This window comes from Poecilia reticulata, chromosome 3 (genome assembly GCF_904066995.2).
Source record: "Poecilia reticulata chromosome 3, P_reticulata-male-v2, whole genome shotgun sequence".
In the NCBI taxonomy this organism is placed as follows: Eukaryota; Metazoa; Chordata; class Actinopteri; order Cyprinodontiformes; family Poeciliidae; genus Poecilia; species Poecilia reticulata.
This window is the reverse complement of record NC_088832.1, coordinates 26,563,221-26,580,473: the sequence shown is the minus strand read 5'-3', so window position 1 is coordinate 26,580,473 and position 17,253 is coordinate 26,563,221. Positions and strand designations below refer to the sequence as shown.

The 17,253-nt window shown below is 36.8% G+C and overlaps 1 protein-coding gene across 4 annotated transcripts in view; it reads right to left on the bottom strand.

The window, feature by feature from the left end:
- The window catches only part of lrrc49 (leucine rich repeat containing 49), a 33,135-nt gene extending 16,226 nt beyond the window's left edge, over window positions 1-16,909 (bottom strand). Inside the window, exons 1-12 of one of the 4 annotated variants that reach the window (XM_081605377.1) lie at window positions 16,783-16,909; window positions 16,574-16,697; window positions 16,379-16,444; window positions 15,898-15,967; window positions 15,090-15,278; window positions 14,837-14,927; window positions 14,671-14,736; window positions 13,797-14,000; window positions 12,841-12,907; window positions 8,525-8,668; window positions 2,892-2,953; window positions 244-391 (exon numbers count right to left, since the gene is read on the bottom strand). In XM_081605377.1, coding sequence (XP_081461503.1) covers window positions 244-391; window positions 2,892-2,953; window positions 8,525-8,668; window positions 12,841-12,907; window positions 13,797-14,000; window positions 14,671-14,736; window positions 14,837-14,927; window positions 15,090-15,278; window positions 15,898-15,967; window positions 16,379-16,444; window positions 16,574-16,666 — 1,200 coding nt within the window. In that variant the 5' untranslated portion in view covers window positions 16,667-16,697; window positions 16,783-16,909. Of the gene's footprint in view, window positions 1-243; window positions 392-2,891; window positions 2,954-3,074; window positions 3,120-8,524; window positions 8,669-12,840; window positions 12,908-13,796; window positions 14,001-14,670; window positions 14,737-14,836; window positions 14,928-15,089; window positions 15,279-15,897; window positions 15,968-16,378; window positions 16,445-16,573; window positions 16,698-16,782 lie in introns of those variants that run through there. The other 3 variants (XM_081605378.1, XM_081605379.1, XM_081605380.1) reach the window with 3 other exon arrangements.
- Between the last annotated feature and the right edge of the window lie 344 nt (window positions 16,910-17,253).

Genomic DNA, 17,253 nt, shown 5'->3' with positions numbered 1-17,253 from the left:
ACAAACTAGTTTTTATCTGCTAAATAAATACATTAAAACTAAGATTTCCAGCATCTACAATGATGCTCCTACAGCACATTTTCTCTCTTTTTGTTGTAATAGTATTTAGAAAAAAAAAAACTTGGTCAGCAGTCAAGATCTCTAAGAAAGTAAAGTTTCAAAAGTGCTTCTCGAACTACTACTTCTTTGTGCCATTAACCCATTAATGCCTGAATAAGCCAATGAAAAAAGAGTGAGTCTTACTGTGATGCGCTTCATGTCCAGCTGTCTCAGGTGAAGCACACAGCGCAGGACGGCCTGCTTGTACCATGTCTCCAGGGCTACAGGATTCCCATCCAGGGTGAGCTCAGAAATGGACTGCGACTCTCCAAGGCAGGCTAGCTGATCAAAACTAGGTAGAGAGGAAGAACATTGTTCTTAACATCTGTTAACATCTGTTAAGAACAATGCGTCACTACCCAAACCACTGAGCCATAGCTTATGCTTAAGAAATGGAGCTTTTAGGCAGCCTGTAATTAACACTGAAGTCAAAGAGAAGGACATTCTTTACCATCTTTGCATCATAAAGGGTCATTTGTAGACATGAAGAAGCAAAATCATGATAATATTGATTATATTAGCATGTTTGTCCCTTTTGGTGTTTGACTGCCTATTTCTACACTTTTCTGTGGTTTATATTGAAATAAACAGGATCAGCTTTATAAATTAGAATATGATTCTATTCTACTGAATAAATGTATTCCAGTGACTATTTCAAAAATAAAATTAGTAAATGCGTGGCATATAGATGCATATAATTCAGTTATTTTTTGTGATTATGGCTTACATAACTCACTGTACATAGTGAATTATATATAAATAAAACCCCTCAAAATAAATTTTCTCTGAAAATCTGATTACATAAAACCAGTAAATAAAGAACTTTTTTAAATATATAAATGCCAGCCTACAGAAAAGTATATCCATGCACTGTTCTTGGTCAGGGATCTTTGTACATTTAATTACTACATCAGTTGTCGTAGCATTGACGCAATCAACCTGCAACTCTGCTGAAGTGTCAAGAAAGCACATGTTGATTTAACAACTGCCATCAGTTTATCTGCATGAAGTCTGGTGTTTCTCATCTTCCTTTTTTTCAAAACTCCTGTACCTGAAAATAAAATCCATAAAACTTTTCAGCCGAGGGAAACATTTAGTGCTAAAAATGAATTCCAGGTAGATGGCTGAACTGACTACATAAACACAATGAACCAACAGCAGCAGATGACATGGCTCCCTAAATCTTCAACTCTCACACTAGACCCCAAACAAACTGGATTCATTGCTAAATCTGCAAAACTTTTAATTTCTAATTGACTGTCCACTGGACGACTGTCAAGTCAGTTTCTGTTTTAAAAAACTGTAATCCTTAATTATTATGTAACAGTCAAATTTTCTGAGAAACTCAGAAAATTTTCTAGAAAAGTCTAGAAAAATGTTGTTTTCTTTAGCTGTAAGCTATAATAAAACACAAACAGTATACATCTGTTTGTGTATATATCACCCTGTGTGTATTGAATAATAATCATAATGTGAAGGTTTCATTTAATTGTATTCAGTCTTTTTAAATATGCCCATCATGAAAAAATACATAGATAATGCCATTAAAATTCCTCAGCCAGTTTCAATGCTTTGTAGGTTTGTAGGAAAGATGATTGTCTTGGGACAAATTGCTCTCACCAGGACTTATCCCTTCATTCTGTTAAATGTTTTGTAGTACCGTTACAAATACCTCATCCTTAGTGACAAGTTTTGAAATATAGAATGCTGCTAAGAAACAAAGAAATGGGTAAAACAAAGTGTCATTTAAAACTTGTTTAAAGTGGTCTATCAAGACTTTTAAGGCCTTAAAAAAAGATGCAAAAAATGTAAGCCCTTTTTAGTGGCTTTTTAAGATTTTGTAGAGACCCTAAACATCACACTTTTATGATATTTCTGTTTCAAGGTTCTTTACTGGGTAAGGTAGGTAGACCAAACAAATGACTGTGCTCTGATTATCTACCTAGCAACAGAGCACAACTGTTCCTCTTTCAGTATTATATATCTTCAAATGTTTATCCCAGGCTTTAAACTCTTGCTATAAGTTTATGTTCAGCAGGATTAGATTAATTAAAATAAAATAAAAAAAAATAATAATAAAAAAAGAACTAACTATGCGTGCACAAATGACCCATTTCTTATATATACATTGTAATTAAACTAAGATGACACTGTAGAGTTAATTGGAGCTTTTTTATTTTAACTCAGTATCTGATGGTATTTATTTGTTCCTGACTATGTGTGACCCAATGTTGAATCATGCTGACACTTGAACAACATTCCAGGCAAGAGATGTCAGGTCAGATCTAACAGTACAAGGTTAACATGGACACATAGGTTGTCCCACCATGAATCCCACATTCAGAGGAGATGCTGTGTTGCTCTGACAAAGTAACTCTGAGATTCCTCCTTTTGTTAAAGATCAGTGAGGAAGGAACAAAATAATAACATATTTCCAGGGGTGACAAAAGTGTGATTTGGGATATGATCAAACCAAAACAATGCCTATAACTTAAATTCAAAATCTCAGTAACACCTTTATTACTTTTTCTCAGATTTGTGTCTTTGGTTGCCTGAATAACTTTAAGCATTCATCACAACTATTTCATACATAGCATTTCAAATACACATAAAAAGGATACATGTAAGTAGATTACGTCTGTATTGTTCTCAGTACCTGTGTGAGGCTGTGTGCGTTCTGCCTCTTTTGACAGAAGCTGCCAAATCCCAGGGGAAGGGACGTGGCACTGTCCAGCCACCATCCCTGTCTCTGCTCTGTGGGAATGAGGGAGTTAAGCTATACCAGCTCTTACCTGTGGATGTTGTTGCAGCTGAGAAAGAGACGCTGCAAGCCGGCCAGGAGGTCCACCTCAGTCTAGAAAGAGAAAAGGGGAGAGGAAAGACAGAGGGATGGATGGAAGTGAAGAGAAGAGGATGTTCAGGACAAGGGCACTGCATCATCACAGCTCTGTTTGCCTCTCCATTCCCTCAGTCACCTTGCAGCTCTTTGCTCTAGCATTCAGCATCCTCATCCACTCTGCGCATGCACACACACACACACACACACACACACACAGAGCATGCTGCCTTGTCTGCACATGGAGGGGAGGGGCAACAGAAAGAGAGAGAGAATGAGAGAGATAGCATGAGGAGAACAGTGGGAGGGGAGTGTGTGCTGCGCTAATGCAGAGATTTCCTGCTGCAGGAGGCTAACTTGAAATGCTAACTGGGACATTTACACATCCAGGAGCACAAACAGCTAACGGCCACAGAACTACATCGCACTATAAAACAAGGTCAGCAAAGGTAAATTCAATAAGAAAAAAAGGCCTAAGACTGCTTTTACTGACTCGTCAGCTCACATTCAAAATCAATACACACAAATACAGTGAGGGGGTGGGGTGAAGATCAGCAGCTGGCCAGCTGGCATGCTGACCTGGACACAGAGAAACAAAGGACAATGTCATAAAAACAGCACCTAATCCGATGTCAGAAAGGTGGTACTTCATGTAAAGCATCTTACGATGTGCATGTGTGTGGATGACCAGTGATGCACGTGATGGGAGCAGGGAGGGCACTCTCAGCAGCAGCCTGAATGAGCTGTGTCAGCATCCACCCATCCTGCAGTCAACGCCTCACATCGCGGTTTAGATTTCCTGCCCAGCTTCTGTATGAATCAGACTGTAGCCTAGCTTAGGTTATGCTAGCTCCTTCATTGACAGCAATACGCCAATGCAGCAGATACGCATTTCTTAGAGTTATCCACAGTCTACATCCATACACAAAGTATGGATTTGCACTTTGAATCTTTCATTCTCACTACAGGCCTTATAAATTCAATGACATAATTTTAATGGTGTGAACCATCTGGCTTACAAGCAATTCAAATATCTGAATATCACTCACTGGTTCAAGTTGACAGTCTTTGTGTAATGTGTTAATCCACAATGTCACAAAGCTTAAATCACCTCAAACTGGGTTCTTGCATATGAAAAATGGGTTACTCGAATTGCCTTCACAATTAAGGCTATTGGAATAACCAATTTCCTTAATTAAGTTAATTGTTTGCCTGTGGGATGTGGTGGACGGGACGGTCATGTGATCAATGTTCCGTTGACCAATTTGCAGCAACTGTGTGACATTATGTCATATAAACTGAAATACCTGAGGAGTCATCGACACCTTGGTAAATCTAGGACAACAAAAAGTTTAGCATTATCAAGCAGCAAAACATCCCCAAACCATTTAACAACCACAACCAATTCAACTGTCAGCAAGTGTTTTTTTTTTTTTAGGTTCTGTGTCAGTTTTAGACAAACTGTAACAGGATACAGGCCTTACAAAACATCCATAGCCAACACAAAAAACACTAAGAATCATATGAGCTCAGATGAAAGTAGAACAGTTAATTGTACTTGCCACCATTAGTCAGAGGACCATCAAGCAAGCAACATCAAAGCTTTCCCTGATATGGAAAAGCATTCAAGTTAATTGCACCTTTTACAGCAAATTGTTGTTTGATGCTACCATGTTTGATTAAGAACCTGGGATTTCTCAATATGTAGTGCCTTTCGCACTGTATTTCCCAGGGAACCTCTAATACTTTTCTTTGAAAAAGACCCAAGTCATGCTGTCCAGCGTTATCCAGCACCGACAATGTACCTCACTCCCCAAATCCCTGCCTGTGTCAGCCTCTGTGTGGATGCTGGTGAAGAAGCAGCAGCTGCATACTGTCTTTAGCTAAAAATAGCAGCTCTATCCCAGACAGAATGATGTCATCACTGGGCTGATGAGCTACAACAATCGCCCACCAATGTGCTCTCTTTTTCAACCAACCTGATCGATTGGAACCAATCAGCTGACAGGATTTGCTGGGAGCCTGTGCTCAGCTGCATGCTTGTGCCTCCTTTTGAGCCTGCAGGGGTGTATTTATCTGTGTGCCCGTGCCTTCACCTTTTTTTAATCCTTGCCTCACCCTCTGCTCACTGACAGCCTGCGTGTCTTCAATTTTCACACTCACTCTGAATTCCAGTGGATGTGCTACTCCAAAAACATAGAATAAGCTCTCACCAAAGCATGCAAAATGACACACCACAAAAGGGGAATGAAAGGCACTCAAGTAAACACCACTACGCGTGGGCCCTGATGGGAATTTTTCATAAGTTTTTGAATTTTGTGGCAAGTCTTTCAATAGGGCAGACATGCAATAAGATCCTAGCAAGTCTTTTCTAAGGTGCACCATAACTGCAGATTAATTCTTTGCACGAAACCTGCTTGAGGTCATATGTCAATCAAAATCCTTTGCTGTACTCTGTACAATGCTGCATGCTCGTGGATCATATTTGTACTATTTGGATTGTAACAGGACTATTGTTCCTATTAAATTATAATTTTTGTGGATGCAGATGTGATTGTATTCAAGCAAACTGTTTTTTATATTAGTTAATATGGGAAAAAAGCAGAGCTATCCTCACACAGACATGTTAAGCTAATTAATATATAGTAACACTTTGAAAGTCTGCTCCAGATTGTCTCGCATTAACCATTTTTAGGCTGCTTAAATCAAGTAGCTCAGAAGATGAGAAAGCCTGTGTGCTAATCCAAAAAGACAGTCTGCTTCTGGAAGACACCTTTTTGCCTCGTCTGTTGCTTGTGTAGACGGCTCTCTCTCTCTCTTTCTTGTTATATAAAAAGCATTTTTTCCTTTCTAAGGTTTGTAAAATTACATTAAGTGCTTTTTTAAAATTAATTTTTTTACAAATGGATGGTTCACTTTGGTATCTAATTAGAGTGGTGTGGAAAAACTATTATTTAAAAGTATCAAGCAGACATACATCTTAGTACATACAGAAAATAAATCAAATGGTGATTTTTTTAAGATGAGAAATTCAAGTCAACCTGGCCCTATATAAAGAAGTAATTACCACCTTGTTAAATCACAACTTAACAGTAAATAAGAGTAATAACAGAAAGCAGAGGCTTTGACAACAGAGGAGAAGGGAAGTTATTGTCATCCATTAATCTGGAAAGGACTATAAACCCATTCGTAAGGCTTTGAGACTCCAGTAAACCACAGCGAGAGCCAAATGGAGAAAACACGGAACAGTGGGGAACTTTCCCAGAAGAGGTTCACCCACCAAAATAAATTTGTCATTTTGTTTTACGTAATCAATAGTGAGTAGAAAAACTTGTTTCCTCATTCTATTGTGAATTATCTCATGTTACATTTTACGTCTTTTATTTCAAATATAAATTCTTGCAATGCATCTAAACACATTGTAAATCACCCCCAAATAATTAATTCAGTGAAAAGGTGAAATTTATTCTTCAGACTTATATTTGAGGAGTTAGAGACCGAGCGATTTATGAAAATTAAACCAGCTAAATGCAGTTCAACAGAAGACGAATAATTTTAAATCAGTTTTGCTGATTTCACTTTTCATCTGCCTTCCCTTTCGTGTAAAAGAAACGCCTCTGCACCTGGAGGATGGCGTTTTACTGTACTGTGATAAAAATGCTTGGCAGAAAGAAACACTAATGATAGAGACGAGAGAAACTGCTGATGGGTAGCAATTTCTATCTCTTCTTTTTCAAATAACATTAAATCCAGTAATTATTGTTTCTGAGCTTGAAGGCAAAGGACACGATGAGTGATAAGAGTTTTCACTCAATACACAAAGTTGGGATTTTTCTCCCTCGCTCAAGGAAGCAGACCAAGACTTAAGGGATTTGCATACAAATGAAGGGGCTTGTTTTGGCACGCACTGCTCTGTTTATCAGATTAAAACTATAGTAACCAAAGAGAAGTGATTTTCCGCGTTTCGAACATCCAGTTTCTCTTTCACTGCACCGGAAAGTCAGTGGGAGGTTATGGATAATGACCTCCCAGGTCTCCCTAGGCAACAAAAACGGGACGGATTTCACCCCAGACTCTTGGACAAGGACTCTATTGATTTCACTTCTGGTTTCGCTGTATTTTTAACACGCACGCCCCATTAAGTCTTATAAAAATAAGAACAGAAATAATCTATGGAAACTGAAAAAAATATTATTTGCACCTCCACCACGTGTCAAAATAAGCATGTGTTTTTTTTGTTTGTTTTAATTGCAGAAAAGTAATGTGTGTATTATTCCAAGTAGAAGTGAACAAAATGAACTCACACAGACACATACATGCATGGTTCCATTTAGAAATTTACTTGTGATCATTACAGCTTTGAGCTGAGGCATCTCCATGCTGTACTGGATAAAAATAAAGCAGTGGGAAACGGTAAATTACAGCCATGAAAGCACACAAAACCCACCAACTCACCAGCTGTGCTGCGTCTGATTAATTCTTTTTTTTTCACTTTTTTTATTCAGGCCATTGAAGAGAGGAAAAGAAAGCATTGGGGTGTTTTGCAAAGTTATTCATATCCCTTATAGCTTCCCTTATTTTGTATTATTACAACCAAAAATACTATTGGGAGTTTATGTGCTACACCACCACAAAATAGTAATTGTGAGGTGCAAGTTAAAAAAAATTAAAAACTCTTTTACAAATTTAAAATCTGAAAGTGTGACCAGCATATGTCAACAGCCTCTTTTACTCTGATGATATCCCTAAATTCAATCTAGTGTAATCTCAATATTAATGAACAAATAGTATCATCAAGGCCAAGACACACAGCAGACATATCACGGATAATGTTATGGGGAAAGTAGTGTCACAAAATAATATCCAGAGCTTTTGTACTAACACTACATATCAACCTGAACACACCACCCCCTCAATAAAACATGGAGGTTGCAGCATCATGCAGTATGAATGATTTTCTTCAGGTGGGAGAGGGAAACTGGTCAGAAATGATAGGAAGATAGATGAAGTTAAATACAAGGCAGTCCTGGAAGAAAGCCTGCAAGAGATTGCAATAAACTGAAGACTAAGCCGGGGGTTTAGCTTACAACACAACAAGAAGCCTAAACATACAGATAAAGCTACAATGGAATGGGTCAGACCATAGTATATTCAGATGCTAGCATTTTCCAGTCAAAGTCTAAACCTGAATCCAATTGACAATTGCTTTTAAAAGACATTCTCTGATCAAGTTAACTGTGTTTGAGCTAGAAAAATTAATGAACCAAGTTTTCAACTTCAAAATGAACAAAGCTGAGATTTTCAGCTGTAACTGCAGTAAAAGGTGAGTCTTCAAAGTATTAACTATTGGACTGAATATACACATTTGTAAATGGCTGTGTAATTCTTCTTTATTTGCCCTAGTTAGTTTTATAGTACCAAATCCCAATAAAATTACATTAAAGTATGAGATGGTAACGGGACTTGTAAAAAAAGTTAAAGATGTGTTAAATGTTTTTCAAGGTACTCCAGTTAAGACTTTTAACTTTACTTTCATTTAATATGTAGGGAAAACTAGACAGACCACATGTTGGTAAAGAGGCTTCTTACCACCACAGAGATGCAATTGTACTGCAGGTTGAGTTCAGTCAACGAGCCGAGGCCCTGCAAATTCTCCACGCTTGAGATGCGATTACCGGACAGGTTCAGAACTTGGAGTTCTCTCAGGTGGGATATATTTTCCATCTTCCTGATCTGTATCAAAGCAAATTGGGGAAAATTACATAAATTTAATACATTTTAACACATTCAGCACTGAATCATTTTAATGATCTGCAGATATTAAAAAGCTGTTAAGAAATTATTCCACTAAAACTGAACCATCACTCTTCCTATGGCTTTCTTGGAATCTCATATTACCTATGTAAGGGCTATGATCTACATCACAACCAAACACAGTAATTATTGTATTTCAAGCAAGCAGCAATTCACCGACCCATGACTTCTGGTTGAACCTTTAAATTATAAAAACAAACATGTAGCTGGAGGCCATTCAGTGGTGAAACCTTTTACTTCCTTCCTCACCTTATTATTAGTAGGAGGGGATATTTAGGAACCGTTCTGTTATTTCAAAAACTTCACATGAATCCCTCCAGGCTGCTAAGAGGCTGTGAGATGTTGTGCTTGCTCTCTAAATTTCTCTCACACCGAGAGAAATTTTTAAAGGGCCATCAAGAGTTCACTTTCTAATCCTTGAGATTATTCCAGTTGCATGTACACGCACTAACATCAATAAATATTATTAGTAGAGGTGTGCCGATCGATCGGTCACCGATCCTAATCTGCCAATTTTCGTGAAAAAGTGTATGATCGATGATCGGCGATCACGGTATCTTATTGCCGATCACACAAACCGATCACCTGCATCTCATTTCTCAGCCTGCCTGTGCAGCTGGTCTCCTCTTTCCTTCACACTGCGCAAACGCGCAGCAACAAATCCTAAGCGATGTGGAACTATAACGCACTGAGTGAATGGGGACGTTTGCGTGTTGCGGCGAAAAATTGAAGCACGTCAAAATGCATCAACATAACGAAGCTAATACGATATAAAAACAATGCCATACTTGACGGAGTTTGGCTACATCGAGGCTCACTGCAGTAAAAAAGACATATGGAAGATTAGATAGCAGGTAAAGCAGCGCACAGCTACAAACCCTCACCCGGATTAGCATGATTAGCGGTCAGAAAGCTAAACAAATAACCCGCAAAATGAGCTGCGATGTAAGACGCTGGTTCTGGTCTCGCTGTTGGACCGCTGCTACGCGCTACAGGTAGTAATATTTCACAGACGGAGCCGCTTCTGCTCCACCTGGTAGTGACTCTCACACCGAACCTCTGCTTAAAGCTGCAGCATCTAACCTAAAAAAATACATTTTACATACGTATTAAAACTTTCGCTGTACTAACATGAGACAGATAATCTCTGAAAAAATAATTGATATCCACTCTGTTCTGCATAATTACTCCGCTCAGTCAGAAACAGCCACTCAGAACTAGCAGTAATCAGCTAGCCTGTATTTGCCTTTGAATGCTAAGTTTATACTTGGAATTTTTTTGGCAATGTTGAGAAGTTTTATTTTGGCTCTTTGTATTATTTAGCCTCTTCAGAGCCTTCACATGTTTTGAGTCTGTTAAAGATAGTATTACCGATAGCAGTGCAATTTGCACAATGCCTGTTTTGTTTTTTTCTTGCAAAAAGTTATTAAAAACAAGTTTTTGTCTAAATTAAGGTGAATTTATGGTTCCTTTTTCCACATAATGTTACCGGAAGTGCTTATGATTAAAAAAATAATAATTATGTGATCGGTATCGGTGATCGGCCCTCATAGGTGATCGGTATCGGCAGGAAAAAACCTGATTGGCACATCTCTAATTAGAATCTGGTTTTGATTTTCTGTATGAAAATATAAACTGAAAGGATGGAAAGCAGCTTCTGCAAAATGTTTCTGCTAACTGTAGATTGGAGTTTAAAAGTTCAAAGTAGATATGACAATTGTACAGATCACTGTTAAATTAAGTTTCTTATGTGTTAAATGAGGTTACTATAAATAAGTTTAACACTTTTCCATCAGCATCATGCATACTTATCTAAAGAAATGAATATTTGAGAGTCCAGAAGAAAGTTCTAGTTCACCTGATATGCACCCTCTAATTTTCATCAATCTTATAGATTACCACTCATTTTTGATCAGATTTTGTTTGGCAATAAAGTCTGGAGATAATGATAGAAACTGGTCATAAAAGGTTGAAAGCAAATAATAAAAAATATTATAAAAAGTATGAAAAGTTACATTTATTAAAATAAATCAACTCCAGAAAGCTTTTTAGTTACTATTTTCATGTGTCACATCAGGTAGCATAACAACCCAAAGACCTGGTTCAGCAGAACAGCTGTAGGATGGATACACAGTCCCAAGGAGAGTATAGCTTTTACAAAGCTAAAGCCAGCTGGACGTGAAACCACATCCTCCTACTAAAATCAAATTGGCAAAAAGATTTGTGTTTGAAGCAAAGTCAACCTTCCTGATTGAGTGTGAAGAGAGAAAAGAGAACTATTGTAATAACGGCAACCATGCAGGTACAGAAAGAGTGCTATCAGTGTCCCTTTGCAAACAGGTACCGTCATTTAAGAACAGTACAAGTTGGACTAAAGTTGTCAGATCTCTGATGAGAAAAGAAAAACTGAAAAAGTTTTAGTCTGGAATGATTTGAGAGTAAAACTGAGACTTTGAAGTGACTGGCTAAAAGCACACAGTCTGAGAATCATCCATTCATTTATCATTTTTACTTGAATAAACTTGCAGGGCCAGAGCTCATCTCCACTGGTCATCAGGGAAGAGGCCATCTATGCACACACACAAACACACACACAAACACAAACACACACTGACATCCAAGGGCCATTTAGAGAGACCAATTAACCTAACAGTAATGTTTTTGGACTGTGAAAGCCAATTTTCCCTTGATCTGCTTTGATTTGTGACTGGCTGTTATTCTATTCATTAATGCATTAAAAATTCTAAATCCCACCACTTTAATTCTCTAAACACATCAACCAACACAACGTGAACTTTTTGTGTTTATTAATAAAATTAAACAAAACTTAGAATCACATACTTTGATTCATTTATGGGGTATTCTAATCATTTCTTCCTTTTTTATGGATGCTGAACTACTGCTTCAGTATAAGAACCTGCAGCACCTTCTTTCTCTTTTATGTCTTATGATCCTTGTTAAAAACAAAACAACATTATAATTGACCAGTCAGCCTTTGAAGAAAGACAGAAAATTCTGATCAGCGCAACTCTGAGATTAATTCCCTTTAAACACCATATGTGTCACAAAGACACAAAAACACAAAAACTGTTCATTCAATCAATTTAAGAGACACTTATGACACTGTATCATTATCACAAATACCTTAATGAATACATAAAATGGTTAGGGCAGAAAGGTTCAGGGGGCAAGAGGCAACAAACCATTCACTGTGAGAAAAAAATAACATGACACTGTAGCAGTCACTGAACAGTAATTGAGATGCCTGTTCATGTAAAGAGCAGCCAACACCAGAAAAAGAGAAAGTCTAACCAGAGCTCTGGAGAAGCTCTCTAAGGGGAAGTGTGGGCGGGGATGCTGGCACAACGCTAATTTAACCAAGGAAAGCCTCTCTGTTCTTTTTTTTTTTATTATTTCCAGGAGCTTTTACATTCTCATCTGACAATGTTTGACTTCTTCAGGCAAGGCTCGGCTCTGGAGGTCAAAGAAACAGCCCTCAAAAGCGGAACCTTTACAGAAGGAACAGTATAATCTGTGAACACTCCAAGCAGATCCCAGGGCTGACAACATAAAAACAGCTATGTCTGTTAGATAAATTAAGCTGGGATCGCTAGGGAAATAATCGTAGGAGTGGACCTGAGACAAGACCCTGTGAGTTTTATATCGTCAATGCTTTGATTTGTAATGCTAGTGGAAAAACTAATAGTTTAAATCTCCATAAAAGAAGCCTAGCTATGTCAAGTTTCTAAAAGGAAAAGAGACAAAACAGAGAAAAAATGATTAAGATTTTAGAATGTTTTTTCATCAGCAACCAGCTAGTTTACAATGCTTGCTCTGAAAATACATAATATTGCATGTTTTTAAACCGTGAGAAAGTTTTGAGAATAATCATCCCCGCCTACTGTTGGCATAAAGAATCAAAACAACATTTACAAAAATTCTGCCCCACTTGGTAAATTTATTAGCTGGAGGAAGAAGGAATAAGATCTAGCTGAACTTTGCAGCTTTATCTCACTGTCCAGAATTGATAAATAAATAACACTGCTAAATAGAAATGTGCTGTAGATTGAAGGACAGTTAAGAAACAGTACCTGATTGTCATGCAAATCCAGAATACTCAGTTTGTATAAGCGTTCCAAGCAGCAGATTTTATGAATTCTGAAAGGGAAATTCAAATATTAGATGTATACAATTTAACTGTCATCAATTCTTTTCACACTTTGTCACATTATAGTCAGTGCAGGTTGTGTAACAGTCCAAAATTGGTGAAGTAAAAGAAAAATGATAGCTGTAATTTTTGTTGTGATAAATCCAAGGTGTGGCAAGCGTATGTATTAAATCGTACTTAGTCAATACCTTTTAGAACCACTAATCTAGGTGTGTTACACTCTTCATTTTTTGATGATAGATTAATCAGTGCTCTGTGAGAACTTCAAAGAGTAAGATATTGTTTTATAACCCAGCCCTATTTCAAACTTTTCCATACTTTATCCCTAACCCGTCTGGTGTTTTCAATTACATTCATGATGCTGTATATTCTCTAATGTTGTCTAGCAAACCTCAAAGACTTTCACAGAACAATTGTATTTACACTAAAATTAAATTATACATAAGTAGGACTGAAGGGAATGAATATATGTGTGTGCCTTACGTTTCAGATTTTTATTTGTAAAACATTTTGTATCTTTTTGTTTTACCTCTCAGTACTGAACTAGTTTTAATTGGTTCATTATGGTGAATCCCATGAAAAAATCTAAGGTATTTTGTTCTAATGAGAAAAAATGTGAAAATCTTTTTGGGGGATGAATAAATACTCTTGCAATGCAATGCAAAATTAAAATGTTCAGTAACATAAAACAGTTGTATTTTCTATTTAACCTACTTAGTAAATACTAAGACGTTCTGCATTTTACTTTAAACTGCAAAAGCATTTGCTAGGTTATATATAACTTGGGCAAATTCAACAGTATAGCACAGTTATTTTTATATCGTATACATTTTAAACAGTCTAAGATCATATTTATTGGCTCCTATTGTGATGACCAACCTGTTCTTCCCCAGCATGAGAACCTGGAGAGAGCTGAGATTTTCAATACCATTCATATCAGAGATGTGATTATCATGCAAGTTCAAGACAGTGAGCTGCTGCAGATGCGACAAATGCTGGATCCTGGTAATTAGATTGTGCTGTAGGTTGAGAAGTTGGAGTTCTTCAATAAAACCCACTTGAGGGAATTCCTCCAGGCAACGCCTGGATAAATGAAAGAAATATATTTAGCCAGATTTGGCATCAGCTTTTACATTCAGTCATTAAAAAACAAAAAACTTCATTTTCCTTCACTTCCAGATTCCAATGATCTGATACTTCACATCACATTGTGGTTGAAAGAATCTCTTGAGTTCATAGTTATTTGTTGGACACTGAGCACAGTAATTCAAAGAGACGATGCTGCTCCCTGGTGGCAGCCTAGGATATGTTCGCCATAAGCTTTTATCAAAAAATGTGAGTACATCAAAAAGTGAATATTATGTTAATTTTTCAAATGCAAACTGAAATATTTAAAGTGGTCATGTTTGTTCATTTTGCAACTTATGGCTTAATGAAACCCAAAATACAAAGGTTTCTCTGACTCAGTAGTAGAGTATCCAACCATATTAAAGTTGAGCAGAAGGAAAAAGTGTAGTAGAATATGCAGAGGAAATGGTGGCTAACAGAGGTACAAAGTTCTCTTTTCAGATGAAACTTTATTTTCAGAGACTGATTTTTAAAGTTTTCATTTGTCAGCCATAATAATGTACGTTTGCTGAATGAAAAAAATGACATTACTTTCAGTACTTGAATTGCAATAAATTTCCAATGATATGGTAATGTATAGAGATGCGCCAGTAATTTCTGCAAATTACATAAGAGGAAACCTGACCTGATTAAACTCAGCAATAACGGACGCGACAAAAATTTGAGGAACTGGCGGTGAAGGTAATTAGAGCTGCAATCACTTCTATAATTTAGAATGACTTTCAGCTAAATAAAACACATCAGAATGAGAATAGCTCAATATTAATGTTGTTGGAAATTTTGAAGAGTACCTGTTCAAGTCTATGCGATGAAAACTGGCATCAGAAGTTATCTGGCTGCAGGTGAAACCTGAAGAAGCTCTGTAATTAAACCCCTGAGAACCTAGCAACAAACGCATTAAAAAAAATCTAATTCTGTATTTTAATAGCATCTAATCCAGCTACATAAAATATGCAGTAGATTTTATTGGTACAGTATACAAACATGCTGGAGAATTTATAATTATCTGAATGAGTTTTAGAGAAAACAATTTGTTGCATTTACCTACTGGCTTGAGATGCTTTAGACACATGTGATGGCAAGTGATCTCTGCACTGTGAGGCATTCTGCTTAATCTGCCTCTAGCTTCATTTGGACAGTGAGAAACTGGAGCAGCACCAGATAGCCGTACTAACTGCTGGGCAGAGTTGTCACTGCCAACTCTGATGTTATTGTTGGAATGTAACTCACTTTCTTCAGATGACACAAAGCAAAATGTAGAAAACATGAAAGGGTTTATCTCATGCAACCTCATATCAAATCACATACAGAGAAGTTTCTATGTCAATACATTAGGACGTCAACAATTTATTTTAGTGACTGAATTCAAAAAGAAAAATGCTTGATTACACACAGAACAATATATTTCAAGCATTTATTTCTGTTAGTTTGAATGATTATTGCTTATTTACAGCAAACAAAACCACAAAATCTTATTTAAAATACAAAAAGGTTATTCTATGCTCTACACAGTCAATGATGTATGAAGGTAAGCCACAAAAACCCATTGCTGAAGAAGACGACTGTTCACAGAGTGATGTATCCAAACATATTAACAGAAGGCTTAGGAGGAAAACGGCGAATATGCAATAGGCCAGTCTACCAAGAAATTTATGAGAAATTAAATGCTTCCCTCTGCTGACAAGCTTTATGGTGATGCCAACAGAACTTGGCACCTGCCTAAACTGATAAACTGTCTACCTGCTCTTGATAATAAACACTGTGATTTTTGGCCAGCAAATTTACCTGACCTAAACCTCAGAAAGAATCTTTTTGCATTTTTGGATTTTGGAGGGAAATGTACAAAGCTTACCTGGGTTAGAATCACCAGCTGTTTGTGTGGTGCTGATGTTTGTTTGTTTATTGAAATCTTGAGAATCAGACTGAAAAACAGTAAACATAAGTTGTCACCAGGAACTAAGCTCTTAAAAAACACATGCAATACTGAAATAAAAAGTACTTCCAAGAAAATAACAATAAATGGCCGTTTGTGCAAATGATTCAAGCAGTGACTAATAATTTGACCTTTTCAAAGTATTAGTACGTTTTCAATAGTACTGTCTTATTTAAAACAACCCACCTTTCCCATTTCAAATGAACTTTTTTGTGTTTAACAGAGAAATAAAACTGAAAACACAATAACAAACATCTTTCAAACTTTATAGTGAATACTGTCTAGTTTACTCTGCTAATTAATTTTGCATCATTCAAAGGCCGCAACACGTGATTAATTTATTACTGTTTTAGCCCACTAATCCAACATATGTATCCCTGTCATGTCATTACTTACTTACCATCGTTTGCAGTTTTCCCGCAACCAGTGTTTTGGCTGTCATCAGGTGCAACTTGCAGCTGTTGATCTACACAAAGAACCAGTTTAGGTTGAATTAAACACAACTATCGCTATCTTTTCCACAGAACATAGCTTTAGCTTATTTAGCTCATATTATTATTGCAAAGGGCAAAGTGTTACAATTCATAGTCTTTACCATAGGAGTAAGTCGAAGGCATTTGTCGCTGACGTTGTTGTGCTGTTTTCTACCACCGCGTCTGGTTTTCCCGTCAGTCAGCTCTGACTCCATTACTTGTCCTGAAGTTAACTTCTAAGTCTAACTTTGACCGAGGAAAACAATTTATTATTATTATTTTAGAAACGGAAAAGTAAGACAAAGGCCTGTTTATTTGCTAAAATAAATACCTGAAGCGAAAAAGTCCTGTTTCTTAGAAGCTGTTACCATAGCGACAGGTGCATTTGACTTCCGGTGTAACTTTAAAGGCCTCCTTGTGGAAACAAAGGTACGTCCCCTAAAGGTTAGGGCCATTTTATTTAGCTCAAAAATGGCAATTCAAATATAATATACCCACCCACATAAGAAAGAATTAAGATACCTAATAGATAAGACTTATTTTGACTCTAGGCGACTTTAGGCAAGGCAACTTTATTTATATGGCACCTTTCAGCCAGACAATTCAAAGTGCTTGTACAACATACAAGAATATACAAAAAAAATCATGACAAGCACATTAAAAGTAAACAGAGTAAATATTACAAAATTTTAAATATAATTTTAAGTGAATATAATTAAGAATTTTAAGAATAAATAACTACAAGTAAAAGGTTTTTAACCTTGTTTTAAATAAACTCAAAGTAGGAGCAGTCTTACAGTGA